Raw genomic sequence first — 19492 nt, forward strand, 5'->3', positions numbered from 1 at the left:
TGCCCCCACGCTACTTCCTCGACCCCTTGCGCCGCTGCCGCTAGAGACGTTCTCCATCTCGACGTGTTCCACTCGGCTGGTAATTGGAAACGACCCTGCCGCCTTCCCCGCGTTCGGCTCCACCCCGACGGCGGGTTGTGGGTGCTGAAGGTTCATAGGGACACCGCATCGTTCCTGTTGTTGGTTGGTGTAGACGACCTTGGAGGACAACATGTCGATGCTAAGTCTCGGGAATTAGCTGCAGGCCATGGGGCTGGGGGAGGGGGGAGGGGGACAGAGGGACACGAACTACATGATGATAGGAAAGAGGCACTCCATCGTGTAGCAGAAGCGGTCGACTTGGCTGGCCAGGTTGGTCGCTCTCTGTGCCCTGTCTTGAAACCAGTAGGTGACGGCGCGCATGATGCCGACGAGGGCAAGGAGAGCCAGGCGGACCTCGGTGCTGCGCATCAGGTACCGTAATAAGCTCGCCTTGCTCTGCCTCCTGAGGCAGGACATCTGGGCGTGGGCAAAGGTCCTCAGCAGGTAGAAGGCGTTGACGGATTCGAGAACGGCTATGAAGGGAAAGTAGGCCATATGGAGGTAGTTGACGGTCCTTTGGAGCGCCGCGTTGTGGCCGTTGATGTACATGATCCGAGCAACGGCGATGTTAATGCGAACCACGACAATGGCCACCATGGTCGTCCAGAACAGGCCCGCGTATACGTACCACTGCCTATCGCGTAGAATGCGGCTTAATATCACATAGCTATACAGCGACATTCCTGCTTCTTGGATCTATTGTGGACAGGTTAACGCTACCCATTTCCCTGATATGCCTCCCATGTAGCCGAAGGAGGCGAGATAATCCCGGGGCTGCTTACCAACCATGCCATGTCCGCAAAGGCCGAAGCGACCGCGCGGTTCGTGCTCGGGACGGTTGGCAAGTAAAAGGCGTAGAAGCAAAGGCCATTTGCGATGGCGCAGGCGGTCGAGGTCACGAGGGGAACGGCGGCGATCGGGGAGAGGTTGGTGACGCTGATGACCAGAAGCCCGAAAAAGACGTTGCACGCCCCGATGGTACTGAGAATTGACCAGCTCAACTCAAAGAATATTGGGTCGGATGCCATGGTGGTCGAATAGAGCTGCAGCCCGCAGCCGGGATGAGCTGATGTAAAGTGGAAGAGCAGAAGTTGGCAGTCACGCAGTCATGATACAGATCAACCGGGGGCGGTGGCAAGGACGTGGATCCTTCGAAACCTTGAACCCTGCTGCGCTTGTGTCGTCAATGGTTGAAACATGGAGTTAGCCCAGACCCAACTTGGCAACCCAGAACGTGATCAGTCAAGGGCTGGGGCGTTCCCGGTAGCCAAGCTCGGCGACGGCCATATTGTGCGGAGAACAAACCACGAATCAGGAGTGGCCTATCGAGTCTCCTCGGTGGAACGGGTCAAGGTGGTCAGTAGGCAGACATTGCGCAGAGTCAAAAGCATAGAGGTGCACTCTAAAAGCAATACGCCTTCGTCTATAATCTCGTCTTTCGATACTAGTAATAGCAAGCTACCTTACTAGCCACCATAATGCATGCAAGAAACAGTTCTGTTCCCTATGAGAGGGCCTCTAGATTTCCATCCTATAAGCCAAACCAAAGTCAAAAGCCCCCTTATCTCCCCCACTCCGGACAATTCCTTTTGTTTCCAGCGACACTGGTAATAATGGTCCCTTCGCCAATGACCCCTACCCCTAGCTCAGTGTTGCTGTTATTCAGGATCAAGGAGTCGTGTATGTCGTCGTAAGTGAAGTAGAACGGGCAGCCCAAGGCTCCAATCTGAAGGGTGGTTGGTGATCACAGACTTTCATCCCCTTAAGAACAGATCATCTGTCCGCGGAACTCCTTGCAATTGCTGCCAGGCACCGTGTAGCCACGCTTGTCAGCCTCTGCAGGGGCAGCCTCATCGCGAGCGCAGATCATCTGGCCCCGAAATTCCCGGCAATTGCTACCTGGCGCCGTGTAGCCACGCTTGCCGACATTTGTGGGAGCAGCATCATCGCGAGCGCAAATCATCTGGCCGCGGAACTCTCTGCAGTTGTTGCCCGGCGCTGTATAACCCTTTGGGGTGATGGTGGAGGAAGCTCCTCCTGTCGGGAGAGCTAGAGCCAAGGGGGCGAGAAGGAGGAGGATCGTTTGAGAGACTGCGAACTTCATATTGAGAGATTGTGAAGGGATAAAGCGGCCTGGATGGGTGCGTGGCGTTAAGATTTGGGAGGTACGAGACTGGGAGGAGAGGCTGAAGAGTGAGGTGTGTCTGGCGTCTGGTGTCTGTCGGTCTGTGTGTCTGGTATCAAAAATACTGGCTACTGAAGGGGAGAACTGACCCATTTTATACATTGACCACGAAATCCACCTGGTCTTCTTGACGGGATCCGAGTATGAATCAAGATGCCTACGGAGATTCGCACCCATGATGTTTCTTCCCAAACTGTCGACAATTTTCAAGAGGATCAAGTGAATATCCACAAATGCCTAAGAAGTGGCGACGCCGATATGATCCATGGGCTCGCTTAGCGAGCGGATATATGCCTTAGCCCTACCTCGGAGCTAGACCACGGCTTGGCTACAACCTCCCTAGGTCCGGATGCGACGGTGAGACTGAACTATTTGGCAGCCATCAGAGCACAGTAATCCAATTCAGCTAGTCAATTCTCTTCAGCCATAATACGCCGCATAAAATCGAATCTTAGCACCTTGTATGATGGCGGGCAGGTGAGAAACGTGAAGCATGCAGAAAGAAACACCGAACCGTGGAGACTTGGTTGCCCCCAGCCTTAGACGAATCACCCCCCCCCCCCCCCCCCCAAGCATGTGTTCGCCCCCTACTCCCGATGAGGCCTTTTCTAGCCGCCTGGGGCTTGCAAGTCTGGTATCTGGGTTTTTGGCCCTATGCGTGGCTACGAGAGGCGTAACTTGGCATATCTCACGGTTGTAACACTGTGTAATGGAAACCAAAACAAGCTAGGCCACAGGACCTTGGCAGCCCTTCGCTTCTTCAGTCGTGGCCCATGGTCGAGACACACAGCTCCTTCGGTGGATCTGAGTCCGGCTAGGCCCGAGCCCCAGTCACCACTCCGATGGCCGCAAGCTATCCAATATCCAGCAGCTCACTTTACACTGTGCAAGGGTCATCGTTGCCTGAACTTTTGTCGTGCTAGGCGTGGGCAAAGTACATAGCTACAAAGTGCAAGATCATGGTTTGCTTGCTGCCTTGGCAGAAGTTTGAGTCTGTCAACACCACCCTCCATCGCAACTACATGCCCGAGGGCAGTCATGTGCTTTGAAGCATGCGAAGTGGACCTGAGAATCTGTCGTTCTTACGGACAACACTTGTCAGCCTCGCCGTTCTGCCACGTCCAACTCGGGTAGGGCCCACCGCCCTGATGCCGGAAGAGTACGGTACTAACCCCAGACAAACCGAGGATCATGATAACCGTGACAACGTGGACGGTCTGTTTCCATGTCGCTGTCTGATCTCCCAGCCCTTGGACGGTCATGAGATCCTCGTATGGGTGCATGTGCACGGTATTGGCGGTGCCACGGATAGTGTCCGTTACAGCACATGGAGGCTTAGAGCCACCCGACCAAAACGCAGGCTGTCCACCACGTCGGTGCTTAAAACAAGCCAAAGAAAGTTAAGGGTGAGGGCAATACGCTATGGACTCAACCCCTGTAACAAACCCAGGTTCTCGGTTTCCGGTGGGCGGGGGGCAGTCAAGGACTCAAGGAGGGACGTTGTGACCGACATGTAGTTAGTTACACGACTCGGTGCGTCGAACATAATCCTGATATGGATAACCCGAACCCCATAAAAAGTCAATTAATCCCAGTCAAGTCTGCCGCCTTCAAGGTCACGGTTGTCTCTGCCAAGTTCGGCATCTCAATGCATGCTGCCGTGCCCCCCCTGCCCCTCCCCCCCCACACATGCAGACATCTGTAGCCTGACTTGCAAACGGAACTCGATGGTCAGAGTGGCCAGACTGGCAGTGTATTTCTCAACAATTTTATTGTGCCACGGTAAGCCCGGGCTTGTTTGAACCAATTTACGAGATGGGTCGTTGAACAAAACTTGATCACGATGGCGGGGCAGCACTGAGCGTGCAGTGACAATAATACGACGCTCATTGTGCCAACTTGATGCTATGATTTGGTCAAACCCGTCATCCAGATCTAGGCTTCTGCGCCCCGTCCTTTCCTTTTAACTTCCCCCAATAACCGGAGGACGGAGTGACATCCTCGACGCGTGAGGCCTACAGCCTGCCCCCTCCCCGGTGGAGTGTTAGCCAACAAGAGGCCACTTCATCGGCCAAAGGCAGACAGGAGGCAGACGTGAGGCGGACACAGAATCCGAAGCCAGCCAGTCTCAGCTGCATCTTTGTGTTACAGTCTGCATGAGAAGAGTCGGGAAGGTCCCGGTGGCAAGTAAATTGTTGAGAGGTACCTGAGACCAAACGGTAGAAACCTGGAAGCCTGCGAAAATTTACCAAGTTTCCTTCTTTCCTCTACCTCTTTCTCTCGCACACACCCTTCAAAAATCTGCACTTTTTGTCAACCTTGAAGTTTTTAAGTTTTGAGCAACTTCCGCATTCCCATTCCTTCTTGCCAGTGCTTCTCTCTCCTCTTCTCTTACTTCTCCCGATTTTCCAACCGCGATCTCCTCGTTCAATCCACCACTTTACGCACCACTTTTTTCTGTGCCATCACGACTTCGTTACCACATTGGCAAACGGCCATCTCGCACCGTGCGGCTTTCCGTTGATCACTTTTAACGATGGCACGCGATCAAGGTGGTTGGCGCGGCTCTGGTGGAAACTGGAGAGCATCGCGGCAAACCCACCGCGGCGGCCGGTCTCGTGGAAATTCTTCTCGGGGCGGCTCGTCTTCTCAACCGCGACGTGTTTGCCATCAATTTCTTCGTGGGAGATGCACGTACGGCGACTCGTGCAAGTTCTCGCACGACAACCAAGATGTCGAGCGCGTCCGCGAGCAAGAGGCGTCTGAAGGGATCACGCCCGGCGAAGCCAAACAGACCCGAGAGGACTATTCCGACTTCAAGCGCCAGGTCCGCCAGCGCAGCTCGTCCATCTCACATTTGGGTGCAAATCCCCAGCGGGAATGCGAAGAGACATGGGACCTCGCGGGCAGCATCATGGATAGCCCCAACCGAGAGTTCCATCAGTCTGTCGCTAGGGACCTGGCCGACGACGAGATCGGCGGTCCAGCATTCATTCAGAGAACCATCCGATTGTGCACCACCTCGAAGAATGATGACAGCTGTCTACGACTTGCTCGCGCCACCCTCAGGGTCATCACTCACCAGTCGATGCTCCTCTGTCTGTCTATCGGTAGTTATGTCGGCACCGTCTACCGAATGATCGGCGGAATCAGCGGTGATCAAGGGATTGCCTTTTTCTTTGATCTAAACCGGCGTCTGACGAATACTTCTCATTCGCCGCGGAGATTCCTAATTCTTGTCGCCTCATCGCTCCACGAACTGCTCCGACGAGAGCGGAAGTGTCTTCTTAACGATGCTTTGCCGGCCCTCTTGAGCGCCCTCGGCGAAAAGACCACTCAGCTTCGCAGTGTGGCTACTCAAGATGCAGCGGAAGCCACGGGCGACCTTGATGCCGTCGCTGTCAAGATTGACATGATTAAAAGGATGATGCATGGTGCGCGTCGCGGCGTGGTAAGCCACGAACCAGCCGATGGTGGCACGGCGAGAGTTGCTGGCGCCATCGAGTCAACCTTCCCTTTGGAGGTGGTTGTCCCAGGAGGTAACCATGACAACGACTTCCCCGACATCACCAAAATCGCGATATTCCCTACTCTGGAAGAGGTCACTTGCAATATGGCCGAGTATCTGCCAAGCACCGACTTCACCCGGCCACACTTTCTTGCCGATCCCGTCCAGCGCCATCTCGATTCTGCCTTTCGCCTGCTACGTCATGACACCTTTGGGCCTCTCAAGCAGGTCATTGGCACTCTCCTGGCACAGCCCGACGTCGCCAACGCTGCCGCGTCAAATCGGTTTATTAATGGCAACATCAGAGCCCACAACTACTCCAGGGCCAGCATTCAGCATGTGCTGGTGCATCATGGCCTTGAGGCCATCGTATCGTTCACGCAACCGCCGCAACTTCGCAAGTACACTCTGCAGGAGCAACGGCGATGGTGGGAGGAGTCCTCTCGGCTCGAATCCGGGGGTCTGGTGTGCTTTATCTCAACGCGTGGTGACCAGAAGCCATTCTTGCTGTTCGTGGTCACTAGAAAGGAGACCCGGGACGTCCATGATGACAAAAACAAGAGCACCCTTGTTTCAGAGCACTTCAACCCCGCTGTCACGGTGAAGTTAGCGTCTGAAACGCAACAAAACCTGCGCCTACTCCACCGCATGTACGTCGGGAAGCAGGAAGGGTTGCTGATCGAGCTGCCCGGCCTTATCCCCGAGACGTTTGTCCCCATTCTCGAGAATCTCCAGCGGATGATGCGAGATGGAGACCTCGCTTTCCGGCGATGGATCCTACCGTCGACGGAACACGACGACGATGAGCCACTTACCGTGATATCGCCACCGGTCTACACCCGGCGGCCCGGGTTTAGGTTCCGTCTCCAGTCAATCACACGGAGTGGGCAACCCGCTCTCAGCGTCAATCCTGCTGTGCCTGGCGGGGACGTCACCGCGGAAGCCCTTGAAGATGCCACTGGTCTCGACCGCGGGCAGTCCGACAGTCTGATCGCTGCTCTGACGCGCGAGTATGCCCTCATTCAGGGGCCGCCAGGCACAGGAAAGTCGTACGTTGGTGTACAGCTGGTGAGGGTCTTGCTGGACCACGCGGACGAGGCAAAGCTTGGCCCAATCCTAGTCATGTAAGGAGTTCCCGGCCTCCCGACTCCTCCAAACCGAACTAACGTTACGTGTCATACAGTTGCTACACAAACCACGCGTTGGATCAGTTCCTGAAACACCTTCTCGGCGTCGGCATCGACAAGATCATCCGAATCGGGGGCCAGAGCCGCGCCGAAGAGCTCGAAGGCAAGAATCTCCGCGTCGTGAGCAAGGAAACCAGCAAAACCGCCGTTGAAAGCCGAATCCTGGGACGGAACTACTCAGAGTCTGAAGAGTGCCTCGAAAATGCTGGCAAAAACCTGGGATCTTTGCACCAAATTCACAAGGGCAAACTTAACTGGGTTAGCTTTCAGCGTTTTTTGCAACGCCATTACCCAACAATTTATGCTCAGTTCTCGTCCATGAAGATGGACGATGAGGGATTCACCCTGGCTGGCAGCGGTGACCCTGTACAGCTCTGGCTTGGCAGGAAACAGAACACGGCCACATGGGGAGGAGAGGCCGTTCATAAGCGGCTCGAGGAAGATGATGAGGATGACGGCGTGATCGAGCTTTCTCTGCGGGCTGAAAAGAACATCTACTCACTTACACCGCTTGAGCGTTGGGTGCTAGCCGAGAGCTGGGTAAACCGGCTAACCCAAGCACAGAGTGACCGCATTTTCGAGCAGGTTGACCAAGCCAAACTCCACCGAGACGAGATCAATAGCGTGCATGACGACGTCAGCCGGCGCACGCTCCTCAAAGCTCAGGTTGTGGGCGTCACCACCACGGGGCTGGCTCGGAATATCAAGATGCTTTGTCGTCTCGGCGTCAAGGTCATCATCTGTGAGGAAGCGGCTGAAGTGATGGAACCGCACCTGATCTCTGCCCTCATGCCCGGGGTTGAGCACTTCATCCAGATCGGTGACCACAAGCAGCTTCGCCCTCAGATCCAGAACTACCTCCAGTTCAGCCTGGAGACGGCGACCGGGCGTGCCCACCAGCTCGACCGCAGCCAATTTGAGCGCCGCGCAGTCGGCGAGCCGGGGTTGCCGCCGTTGCCAGTGGCGCAGCTCAACGTCCAGCGGCGCATGCGGCCGGAGATCTCCCAGCTCATTCGGAGGATGTACCCGAACCTGCAAGACCACCCCTGTGTCATGGATCTGCCATCCGTCGTTGGGATGCGAGACAACCTCTTCTGGCTGGACCACGACCACCCAGAGGACGGCAAAGACGACGGCGCCCGTGTCAAGTCGCACAGCAACCCCTGGGAGGTGTCGATGGCCAAGGCCCTCATCCACCACTTGGTGCGGCAAGGCGAGTACAAGAGCACGGATATCGCGCTGCTGACCCCCTACACGGGCCAGCTCCAGAAACTCCGCGCCAGCCTCAGCAACGACTTTGAAGTCTTCCTCAGCGACCGCGACATGGAGGCCCTCGCACAGGAAGGCTTCGAAGCGCAACCCGACACCACCACCACCACCACCAACGAACCTACCCCCGCCGCCACCAACCCCCGCAAACCCACCGAAAAGAAGCAACTCCTCCAAACCATCCGCCTCGCCACCGTCGACAACTTCCAAGGCGAAGAAGCCGCCGTGATCGTCGTGTCGCTCGTGCGCAGCAACCCGTCCCACAAGGCCGGCTTCCTGCGCACCGAGAACCGCATCAACGTGCTGCTCAGCCGCGCCCAGCACGGCCTGTACCTGCTCGGCCACGCCGCCACCTACGCCCGCATCCCCATGTGGGCCGACGTCCACGCCCAGCTGCGCGCCCGCGGCGCCCTCGGCAAAGCCCTCGCCCTGTGTTGTCCGCGCCATCCGGAGACGCCGCTCACGTGCGCGGAGCCGGCGGATTTTGTCGTCCAGAGTCCAGAGGGGGGCTGTGCGTTGACGTGTGATAAGAGGCTGGAGCCGTGTGGCCATCGGTGTCCGGCGCCGTGCCATTCGGCGAGGTTGCATGAGGCCTTTGACTGTTTGCAGCCGTGTCCGAGGTTGAGGGCGACGTGTGAGCATCCCTGCCCGAAGCTGTGTGGTCAGGTGTGTGGGCCGTGCAGGGTGGGTGTGGATGGGGTGCGCTTGGGGTGCGGGCATGTCCATGATGGCGTGCAGTGCTATAGGACGTTGGATTTGGGGGGCATTCGGTGTGAGAGGATGGTGGAGAAGGTGGTGCCTGGGTGTGGGCATACCGTTACGGTTCGTTGTTGCGACGATGTCTCCGCGGAGTCGTACTCGTGCCCGACGAAGTGTGCTGAGGGACTGGAGTGTGGCCATCAATGCCCTGGGACGTGTGGTCGATGCCGAGGGCAGGGTGAAGAGGCCGTTGTCATCGTCACCCACCAGACGTGCAACAAGGTGTGCGGCAGGCCGTATGGGACTTGCAACCATCGTTGCTCCAAGGCTTGTCATGTGGGGGAGGAGTGTGGAACTTGCACGAAGACGTGTGAAGTCCGCTGCTCTCACTCTCGCTGCCAACAGGAATGCCAGAAGCCCTGCGCCCCATGCATCGAAAAGTGCACATGGTCCTGCGAGCACAAGGGTTCCTGCTCGTTGCCATGCGCGGCACCTTGCGACCGACTGCCTTGCGACGAGCGCTGCACCAATACTCTCGAATGTGGCCACCAATGCCCGAGCTTCTGCGGCGAGGAGTGTCCGCAAAACTGGTGCCAGCTATGCTGCACCCAGAAGGATGCTCGCGTGGACCTCATGGAGTTCAAGACATACGGCGAAATCGATCTGAACCAGACTCCCATCGCCGTCCTCGGATGCGGCCACTTTTTCACTGGTGAGACGCTCGATGGTATGCTCGGGCTGAGCAATGTATACACAACGGACAAGTTTGGCAACTTCAACGGTCTTCGGGAATTATCCGGCCAGTTGATGACCGTACCTGCTTGCCCCGACTGCAGGGTCCCCATTCGCCAGTTCGCCACGAGACGATATAACCGGGTAGTCAATAAGGCAGTGCTGGACGAGACCTCTAAGCGGTTCCTGGTCGGAGGCCGTGAGACGCTGCCACAACTTGACGAGCGGGTGGCAGCAACGGAGAAAGAACTCTCCAGTTCCCAAGATTCGAGGCGAGCCCGCATTGTGGCCATTAAACTGCACACGGAGACAACCAAGTTCCGGGAGGAGATGGCTGCCGAGCACCAGCCCACCAAAAAGCTCTTTGACGCCGTCCTGACCTTCCAACGTCTTCAACGGGAGCAACCCCTGGAGCAAGCCTTCGCAAACTTCACCCTCTCCGAGACTACCTCCACCACAGTCCCTCAACCAGTCTACGACCGGCAAATCACGCTCAATGCCCACCACCTACAGTTGCGCATCCAAGAGGCCCTGCTGCGCGACACCGTTACCCAGCTCACCGATCACAACAGCGTTTACAATACCACCTCCCTCATCACTGGCAACAACGCCGTCGACAAGCAAGCCGTCCGCTTCCTAAGCGACTGCCAAACCCTCATCGACAACGCCACAACGGCCAAGCTCCCCCGCCTCGTCATCCCCACCATCCTCTCCTACGCGCGCATCGCCCAGCTCGAGGGCTGGTACCGCCGCACCATAACCCCCACCATTACCACCACCACCGAACAAGTTCCCGACGACACCAAGCCCACCCCCACCGAAACCGCGCGCACCCTGCTCACGCACGCCCTGGCCCTCTGTGCCAGCCTGCCGCCCACCGTGGGCGCCGCCTACCGGGATGAGGTGGAAGAGACAGCCAAGCTGTTTGCCGAGGCGCGCTACGAGGCGGTCACGCCGGCCGAGCTAGCGGCGATCAAGAAGGCGATGGTGGACGGGAGGGCGGGGATTAGTACGCATTCGGGACATTGGTATACTTGTCGGAATGGGCATCCGGTGAGTTTTGCTTTCTTTGACTTGAGTTGAGTTGAGTTGGTTGTTTTGGTTGTGGTGTTAGGGGGGTTGCTGGCTCCCACTTGCTTTCCTCCCCCCCCCTTTTACTGGGGATTGCTGGCTAACGAGATTGTGTTGCAGTTTGCGATTGGGGAGTGTGGTATGCCGATGGAACAGGCGAGGTGCCCGGAGTGTGGGGAGGCGATTGGAGGGCAGAACCACATGACCATGGAGGGGACGGAGAGGTATATGGAGATGGAGCGGGATTGAGGTGAGGGGATGGGGTTCGTTGAAGGCATGCCCGGAAATGGAGTTAGACGCGGCCCACGGCAGGTTGCTTATATTGGTGAAGGCCGTGGAGGCAAATGTCGATAGTTAGGTACTTGATGTAAGGTTTAAAAAGTTTGATGATACGCATCGTGTTCGCAGCAAAAGGGGTAGTCAAAAGGATAACGCCAATATCGCCCCCATAACCTACCTCGATCCCTATTTACCGCCGCTTCTCTCCGTTGCCATTGTGTACCCCATTCCCATTCTGCTTCTCCAGCGCGTCCTTCCGGACCCAAACCTCGCCAATCGGACACCCCTCCCTCTCCACACACACCCACTCGCCAATGCCCAGATGGTCTGGCGCTCTCTTGACGCCTCTCCCGCCACCGCCCACAATGAGGTTGCCCGGTCGGTAATTCTGGTCGACCTGCAGGCGGCGAATCACGCTGCCGTGGATGCGGGCGTTGCTGGGGATATCGCGCACCTCGCCGCGCGGCAGGGGCCAGCTGATGGGTTTCCAGGAGCCGTCGGGCTGGAGGTCCATGCGGCGGAATGGGAGGTATCTGACGCATTGGGTTAGTGATGTTGTTGCGTGACTGGAGGGTGGATGGTTGTGTGCGATATGGAGCTGGGACGGAACCCCCATGGTCTCAAGGGCTGACGATGGAGGGCACTCATGACGGGCAGGGGGGAGGGAAGATGCATCAGAAAACCAGACTTACTCCATGACTTTCCAGGCTGCGACCGCCGACCAGCTGAGTCCGCCCCCGAACTCCAGTGAGTCGTGGATCAGGGCAGTGTGGGCCTTGTGCATCATCTCCCTGAAGGTGGGTGGGCTCGCCGAGGACTCATCAGAGCTGCTGCTGCTTGAGGTGCTCGTGTTGGCTTCTTGGTTGAAGCCGGACCGTTGGAAGAGTTTTGGCGTGGCAGTGCTTGGGCTACGGACCATAATGTTAGGGATGGGAGGCTGGCCAGCGGATGCTTCACCCTGTTGTGGGTCCGCTGATACCATGCACAGGTCGTCGAGGGCCTCCGCGCAGCCCAGCTCTCGCACCTTGTCGAGATCGAAATTGAGACCGGCCTTCATCGCCTCGTGGACCATCCAGACCAGAGGGACGTGGCTTGCGGATTTCGACTCGGGGAGGAGCTCCCACCCGCCACCGATATCAGCGTGGCCGCCCGCAAACCAGACCTCGTCGATGTCCTGGTCTGCTTCCTCTGACTCCGTGTCCGACTCGACATCGGGATCCTCATCGTGAGGGTGAGGGGCGACCGAAATCTCGGACTTGCCGTCATGCAGGATGGCATCCACATTTGAGCTCTCCGTCATGCGTGTTCGCCGGGATCGTGCCGAATGCGAGCGAGCACGGTAAGGGGCGGGGTCGTCAGGGACGTCCAATTTCGCCTTCCGGCGGCGACCTCTACCCTCCACCGGCTTCTCCGGCGCAACGCTGCCTTTCCTTAGAAACTTCTCATTGATCTCATGAAGCCTCTGGTGGACGGGGTTACGTTTCTCTGGCTTCCGGCCGCGGGCACTGCTTTGGTAGATGAGGTCCTGTCTGAACTTGGCACGGCGCTCGTCAATGGCGACGGCGTGGCGTACCACCTTTGCTGAGGTGCGGGCGGTGTACGGGAACTTGCTCCGCTCCATCCACGCCGTCTCGAAGCGAGGCACGCTGTTGACGGTATCAAACAGACCGAGGAAGCGGATGCGGCGGACTGGGCGGGAGAAGGTCTCGCGGAACCCTTTCATGAACGCGTACATCTCCTTTTTCTTCTTGAGGGATTCGGGGGTCTGGGCGCCCTGACGGCTTTGCCAGTTGGAGAAGGCTTTCCACGCAAACACCACCATTTCCTCGTTGCCGTGGGATAGGAGGCCGACGTAATCCAACATCTCGGCGAGGAAGCGAGCGATGTAGGCGCCACGGGAGAAGCCAAAAATGTAGATCTCATCTCCAGGGTTGTAGAAGCGCATCAGGAAGCGGTACCCGCCGACGACATGTTGGTCGAATGATGACCCGACGGCCGAATCTTTGGCCTTCATGTACCAGGACTTGATCCTGGCAACCCTCCCCGTGTTGGTGAGACTGGTTGAGACGACATAAGTGCCAATGCCGGCTTGATAAGTCAGTGTTAGACAGATACAAAACGCAAAAAAGTGCGGGACATACGCTGGTAATAGTGGTCTATACTTGGTTAGTATTCTGATCATTCCTCTGGCATAAGGAAAGGGTTGACGCACACTGCTCGCTGGCGGTTCTATCCAGCATGCGGAAGATCTTCAAGATATTGCTGTCGCTATCATCGCCGTGGAACTTGTTGCCTGTGCCATCGAAGCACAGGACAATCTTCCGAGGCTTCCGATGATGCGAGTGTGAATATGAAGGCCGAGCATGGTTCTCCGGGGCCGTGGGCGTGGCCGGGCGAGGCGGGAGATGGGTCGAGAAGTAGTCTTCATGAGAGTCTCGTCGAAACTCGGCCCCCGGATTCCCAACCCCGAGACTACTCTCTTGGCCGTTCGGCTGCAGATGTGCGTTATCCATTGTTTACACACACGCAGTTAGTCTCAGATCTCTCGCGTGGTTTAGGTCAAAGCAGGTGAGCGTTCGGGCTTCAGCAGGCGCCGCGGTGTCAACTGGGCCTCATTGGATCAAGCACTCAGCCATGTTGTCCTTCTTACGCACAGCAGGGGAAGCATTCATACCCATCCCGCTCGCCGGTAACTATCCGAACCGAGACCCCGCTTGTGATCCAGCCACCGATGCCCATGTTTTTCCTGGCCATCGGTAGGGCGCCGATCCTCTCCCGACACACGGTAGGCGGTCAGATCGGCCACAGATGAACATTGAGCAGCGGTTCGTTGCTGTCCTATCACACCATGAAAATGCAAGGATGGGCCCGACGGTCTCCATTTGGCGAAAGCTGCGAGCATTGGCCCGCATGCTCGGCGACCGACTGCTGGAGGAGAAGCTTGTCCGAGCCTATCAGGAGATTGTCAAATGCAGGCCCCGGCCCTCAGCTGGCATTTGGCCTGCAAGGGAGACGAAAGCGGAAAAGCCGGCCCACTTGTGATTCTCACGGGCGGTAACAGCGGCTCGAGTCGCTTGACTAGCAAGCTATCGGAGGGCCCACTCCGGATGATGATATTCACGACCGTCTCCTTGGCCGACTTGGCCCTACGCTGCCATGACTCTGGCAGAGGTTGCATTCACCAAACAAGGCTTCAGCTTTGCATTTCTGGGGAAAAGCAGATGGTTTATTGGATCCCATCCTTGTTGTCCGGCTTACGCTGAAGTTCTGGTCTCGTCTGTGTGGTGGTGCTTTTGGAAATATCCATGCAAAGCAACCTTGGGCGGAGTGTGGGATTGGGTTGGCGGGTTCTCTCAATTGCCGGGGATTCTGGGGTCTTGTCGCGTTGCTTTTAGGTTGCAGCGAGCCCGGGCGTCGGACTCTCGGGTTGATGGACGATACTTGGAGAACTTTGAAAGAGCGCCATCGCAGACGGGGTGGTACCGATGTTAAATAGGTAGGTAACCAAGCCGACAAGAATTGGTATTGGTGTCTTATTTCGATGTCTTGCTCGTGTCTCACCCGTGCCTTTTCCGTGATGCGTCTTCGGAGTGTATCTCGATGGTTGCATGCGCTCAATAAAACGCCTCGATTCCTTGCGATTTTGGAGTTCAGTGTGCGTGGTGCGTGTGTGGGACAATGGTTTTTTTTTTTCGTCATGGATCATCGCCAAGCCGGGCCGCGCCCTTTTCGGTTCTCAGCCGGACCGCGCCGATCATTGGCTTCGCAGGGAACATCGATTACTGTCGTTGTCAGTGCCTGCCTCCACTGATCGACAGGTTAGGTGAAAGCCCCAGTGGCTCCCCTGCCCCCCTTGCCCCCCTCCACTGAGCGATCATTGCAGTTGCACCCGATTGTGCCGACAAACCACAACTTGGCCAAGTTCGGGCGACTCCAATGAACCAAACACCCCAATGCAGCGGCAATGCAACCCTCACGGCAGACCAGACCCCGACTCGAACCCGGCTTCCAGCTTGCTGGACCCCGATTGGTACCCTGCAATCAATCGGATCTGCGAACCACATCCCACAAAGCTAGCGCTAGCACGCAACATCAGCCTGCTAGTATTTGTTCCGACCGCCCATCAATTTCCTTGTGCGACGAAATGGCGGAGATGCCTCGCTGCCGTCCGTGATGGCACGGTGGTCTAATCCAAGAAGAGAAGGGGTTCAGGGAAGTCGACGAAGAACTTGTGTCTCATACGCAGGCCATGGCCCACTGGGCTGGCATGGGATGTTCATTGCAGGAATTTTGATTCGTCACAGCAGGAAGCTGAGTCGGAGAAGCTGCATCATGCCGTCTTGACCCAGGCCACGTTAACTAGCGTGTGCCAGGTCGCGACCTGCTTGGGGCTGCATGCACGTTGATTATGAGGTCGTTGCACATGCGTGGTGTTGCCTTTTCTCTCCCATTCGTCTCTCCGACCTCTGCAGTGCGCCGTTGTTGTCGTTGTTGAGAGGAACCCAGTTTCACTTCCCGTTGTCTTTCCGCGATCCTTTCCACGATTGCCAACAATGGCCTCTACACAATACGGAGAGAAGGCCAATGGCGCCGAAAAATCAAGCAGCATCAGCCATGCGAGCTCGACCACCCCTATCGACATTGGTGAGAGGCTGGCCGGCAAGGCGAAGCCGAAACCCAATCCTCTGAAGCTGAAGCCCACGAAGGCCGACAAGAAGGGCGTTGCCAACGCCTTCGAAAGACACAGCCAAGTCCTCCAGGCACGGGTCAAGCCATTGCCTACCCAGGCGGGCGCCGGCACATTCTACGAGACCCCAAGATGGGGGAAGCTCCGGGACGACCTTAAGGCGTTGCGGGTTGCGGGTATGGCATTTGGAAACCCCAGTTGCAGGGCTTGTGGATGCTGATAATCTCCCAGATCTCAAGACCTTGAAGAACATGGTCGTCGCCAAGGTGAAGGGTGAGAAGTTGACGGACGACAAGACCATGATCATGGAGCGTGTCATCCAGATGGTCGCAAATCTGCCCAGCAACTCGAAGCTGCGGACAGAACTGACCAACACCTTCCTGGGCGAACTTTGGTACTCGCTGGAGCACCCGCCATCGCTGTACCTGGGTGACAAGTACAAGTATCGCCAGGCTGATGGGTCGTACAATGTAGGTTGCCTGTCATGATCAGGCAAAGGTGACCAAGGCTGACGATGTGCAGAACATTATGTTCCCGCAACTAGGCGCGGCTGGGACTGCATATGCCCGGTCTGTTAACGCCAACGTCTTGCGACAGGGCGCCCTTCCCGACCCCAACCTTGTTTACGACTCTGTCATGAAGCGTAGCGAGTACAAGAAGCACCCGAACAATGTGTCTAGCGTCCTCTGGTACTGGGCCAGCATCATCATTCACGGTCAGTTGCAGTACTTTGAAATCCTCGGCGGTGGGTTCTAACACGCTGCGTAGATCTGTTCTGGACGGACCACCGGGATATGAACAAGTCAAAGACTTCTTCATACCTCGATCTGTCGCCGCTGTACGGCAGCAATCAGGAGATGCAAGACAGCATCCGGACGTTCAAGGACGGAAAATTGAAGGCCGACTCCTTTGCCGACAAGCGGCTGCTGGGCATGCCACCCGGAGTTGGCGTGCTTCTGATCATGTTCAACCGCGTCCACAACTACACCTGCGACAACCTCATCGCCATCAACGAGGACGGCAAGTTCACACCGCCATCGCCTAAACTAGAGGGCGAGAAGGCCGTGGCTGCCTGGAAGAAATACGACAACGACCTCTTCCAGACAGCGCGCCTAATTACCTCAGGCTTGTACATCAACATTACCCTCCTGGATTACGTGCGCAACATCGTCAATGTGAGTCTCCCTGAGGATAGGGCCACGGGGATGTACTAACAACCGCAGCTCAACCGCGTCGACACCACCTGGACACTCGACCCCCGGCAAGACACTGGCATCGACGCGGGGACGGCTGAGGGTGCTGAGCGTGGAACGGGCAACGTTGTGTCGGCCGAATTCAACCTTTGCTACCGGTGGCACAGTTGCATTTCTGAGAAGGATGACAAGTGGATCGAGGAATTCTACTACGATCTGTTTGGAAAGCCGGGCGACCAAGTGTCTGTCCAGGACCTGATCATGGGTTTTGGCAAGTTTGAGGCCAGGATTCCCGCCGACCCCGCCGAGCGATCGTTCAACAACTTCAAGAGGGGTCCGAACGGGAAGTTCAGCGACGATGACCTAGTCGAGTGCATCACTTCTTCCGTCGAGGACGTTGCTGGGTCTTTCGGCGCGCGGAATGTGCCCACGTCGATGCGCGCCATCGAGATCCTAGGAATCATCCAAGGCCGCAAGTGGAACGTCGCTGGTCTTAACGAGTTCAGGAAACACTTCGGCCTCAAGCCGTACGAGTCGTTCGAGGACATCAACTCGGACCCTGGCGTTTCGGATGCACTCCGCCGTCTGTACGACCACCCGGATTTCGTCGAGCTGTACCCTGGCTTGGTTGCCGAGGAGCACAAGGCGCCGATGGTGCCCGGCGTGGGGATTGCCCCGACGTACACCATCTCGCGCGTGGTTCTCTCCGATGCCGTCTGCCTCGTTCGCGGTGACCGCCATTACACTGTTGACTACAGCTCCCGTAACCTGACCAACTGGGGTTACCAAGACGCGCAGTACGACCTGAACATCAACCACGGCTGCGTCTTCTACAAGCTGTTCATCCGGGCGTTCCCGCATCACTTCAAGCACAACTCGGTCTACGCGCATTACCCCATGGTGGTGCCGTCGGAGAACGAGAAGATCCTGAAGGACCTCAAGCGTGATCATCTCTTCGACTTCACGCGGCCCACTCGTATCTCCCGCGAGACCGAGTGCGGTTCGTTTGAGGGCGCCCAGCGGGTGTTTGCTAACCCTGAAAAGTACAAGTCGTCATGGCACGCCAACCTCAATGCCCTCGCCCCCAACGGAAAGACTAGGGTTTCCGCCGACTCGACTCACCAGGACCGCCACCGTCATGAAGTCAACCAGCCGCTGGCTACAGCTGATCTTGTGGCCCAGGTCAAGTCATTTTACCGCATCGCGACGGAGCAGCTGCTTGGACATGAGAGCTACCACCTTGGGGGCCACAAAATGGTTGATATCGTGCGCGATGTGGCCAACGTAGCGCCGACCCGCTTTGTTTCCGCTCTCTTCGGCCTTCCCCTGAGGAGCAAGAGCAACTTGAAGGGTATCTACACAGACCATGAGCTGTATGCCGTGCTTTCGACTATTGCCGAGGCCGTCTTCACGAACCCCGACCCGGTCAAGAAATTCCCCTTGTTCGAGGCAGCCAAGACGGTCGCCGCCCAGCTGGCCTCCTCGATCGAGCGCAAAGTCAAGAGTCCCAAGCCGGCGAAGAATGATCCGCTGAACGCGTACGGCATGAACCTCATCAAGGGGCTGGCCAAGGTCGGGTTGAACATCCACGACATCACCTGGGGCCACGTTCTCGCGACCTGCGCCGCCATCGCGCCATACCAAGCCAAGCTTGTAAGCTCTTTGTTTCGTACCCCTGAAAACCACCCTACTAACACCACGACCAGTTCGCCGAGGCCGCCGACTTCTACCTCTCCCCGAAGGGCGAGGCCCATCTTGAGGCAATCCGGTCGCTCGCAGCGCAGCCCGCGTCGGAGCAGTCCGACGCCCTGCTGCTCGGCTACGCGCTCGAAGGCGTCCGCCTGTCGGGCTCCACGAAGCTGCACTACGAGGCCACGGCCACCGACTCGCTCGCCGCCGCGGACGGCAGCACCATCGAGGTCCAAGCCGGCGACCGCATCGCCGTCACCTCGGTAAGCCCCTCCCCCACCTCACCCCACCCCACCATGTCAACCCCCTCCCCACTAACAAATTCCTCTTTCACACAGTCCGCCGGCTCCGACACCGTCGACCCCTCCCGCCCGCACGAGAGCTACCTGCACATCGCGGCGCTGCCCAACGCGTCCTTCCTGGGCCCCGCGGGCCGCGACATGGCCGAGGCCGCGCTGACCGAGATGTTCCGCGCGCTCTTCAAGCGGCCCAACCTGCGCCGCGCGCTGGGCCCCCAGGGCGAGCTGAAGCGCGTCGTGGGCGTTAGTGGCGTCGAGGGGGCGGTCGAGTATCTCCGCGAGGATTGGGGTGCCAAGGGCCAGTGGCCTGTGACGATGAAGGTGATGTGGGATGAATGAATCGCGGTTGGCCTTGGGGGGGCTAGGTGCGTGGCGTGGTGGGTGTAGGTGGTTGGAGTTGTTGGTTGGGTGAGAGAGGGGGAGGGAGAGGTGGGCTGGGTGATGCGGTGTTCTGCCGTAGGATGCGCTTTGTATGAGGTGATGAGGGGGGTTGATACCAGTGTGACTTGTTTCTCTTTCTGTTGTCTGCTCGGGTTGGGTAGCCTAATTCTCGTCGAATTCACTATTTTTACACACCTCTCCTTTTGCCGTAATGCGATGCATTACTAGTACT

At 57.5% G+C, this 19492-nt stretch overlaps 5 protein-coding genes across 5 annotated transcripts; 2 read left to right on the forward strand and 3 right to left on the reverse strand.

Moving 5' to 3' along the window:
• Positions 1-288: 288 nt before the first annotated feature.
• Positions 289-1109, reverse strand: F5144DRAFT_497611 (uncharacterized protein; the record flags this gene model as incomplete). The annotated part of the gene is made up of 2 exons (XM_066786217.1): positions 289-777; positions 864-1109. 2 exons carry the CDS (start codon positions 1107-1109, stop codon positions 289-291), a joined length of 735 nt encoding a protein of 244 aa, XP_066639880.1.
• Positions 1110-1495: 386 nt separating this feature from the next.
• F5144DRAFT_582504 (uncharacterized protein) lies at positions 1496-2497 on the reverse strand. The gene is made up of 2 exons (XM_066789500.1): positions 2356-2497; positions 1496-2292 (listed from the first exon to the last, which is right to left on the reverse strand). The coding sequence occupies exons 1-2, from the start codon at positions 2441-2443 to the stop codon at positions 1844-1846; spliced, it is 537 nt and encodes a 178-aa protein (XP_066639881.1). The 5' UTR covers positions 2444-2497; the 3' UTR covers positions 1496-1843.
• A 2056-nt stretch (positions 2498-4553) lies between these two features.
• On the forward strand, positions 4554-11277 carry F5144DRAFT_657395 (uncharacterized protein). Its single transcript, XM_066793187.1, has 4 exons — positions 4554-6898; positions 6958-7327; positions 7451-10714; positions 10853-11277. Exons 1-4 carry the CDS (start codon positions 4803-4805, stop codon positions 10979-10981), a joined length of 5859 nt encoding a protein of 1952 aa, XP_066639882.1. The 5' UTR covers positions 4554-4802; the 3' UTR covers positions 10982-11277.
• On the reverse strand, positions 11106-13614 carry F5144DRAFT_354117 (uncharacterized protein). Its single transcript, XM_066784334.1, has 4 exons — positions 13224-13614; positions 13153-13167; positions 11704-13099; positions 11106-11544 (listed from the first exon to the last, which is right to left on the reverse strand). The coding sequence occupies exons 1-4, from the start codon at positions 13522-13524 to the stop codon at positions 11202-11204; spliced, it is 2055 nt and encodes a 684-aa protein (XP_066639883.1). The 5' UTR covers positions 13525-13614; the 3' UTR covers positions 11106-11201.
• A 1950-nt stretch (positions 13615-15564) lies between these two features.
• F5144DRAFT_605668 (heme peroxidase) lies at positions 15565-19218 on the forward strand (the record flags this gene model as incomplete). The annotated part of the gene is made up of 7 exons (XM_066791451.1): positions 15565-15874; positions 15930-16168; positions 16221-16413; positions 16467-16873; positions 16922-18544; positions 18598-18843; positions 18919-19218. 7 exons carry the CDS (start codon positions 15565-15567, stop codon positions 19216-19218), a joined length of 3318 nt encoding a protein of 1105 aa, XP_066639884.1.
• Positions 19219-19492: the final 274 nt, after the last annotated feature.

The sequence above is a fragment of the Chaetomium tenue genome, assembly GCF_020726465.1.
Source record: "Chaetomium tenue strain MPI-SDFR-AT-0079 chromosome Unknown F5144scaffold_6, whole genome shotgun sequence".
Classification (NCBI taxonomy): domain Eukaryota; kingdom Fungi; phylum Ascomycota; class Sordariomycetes; order Sordariales; family Chaetomiaceae; genus Chaetomium; species Chaetomium tenue.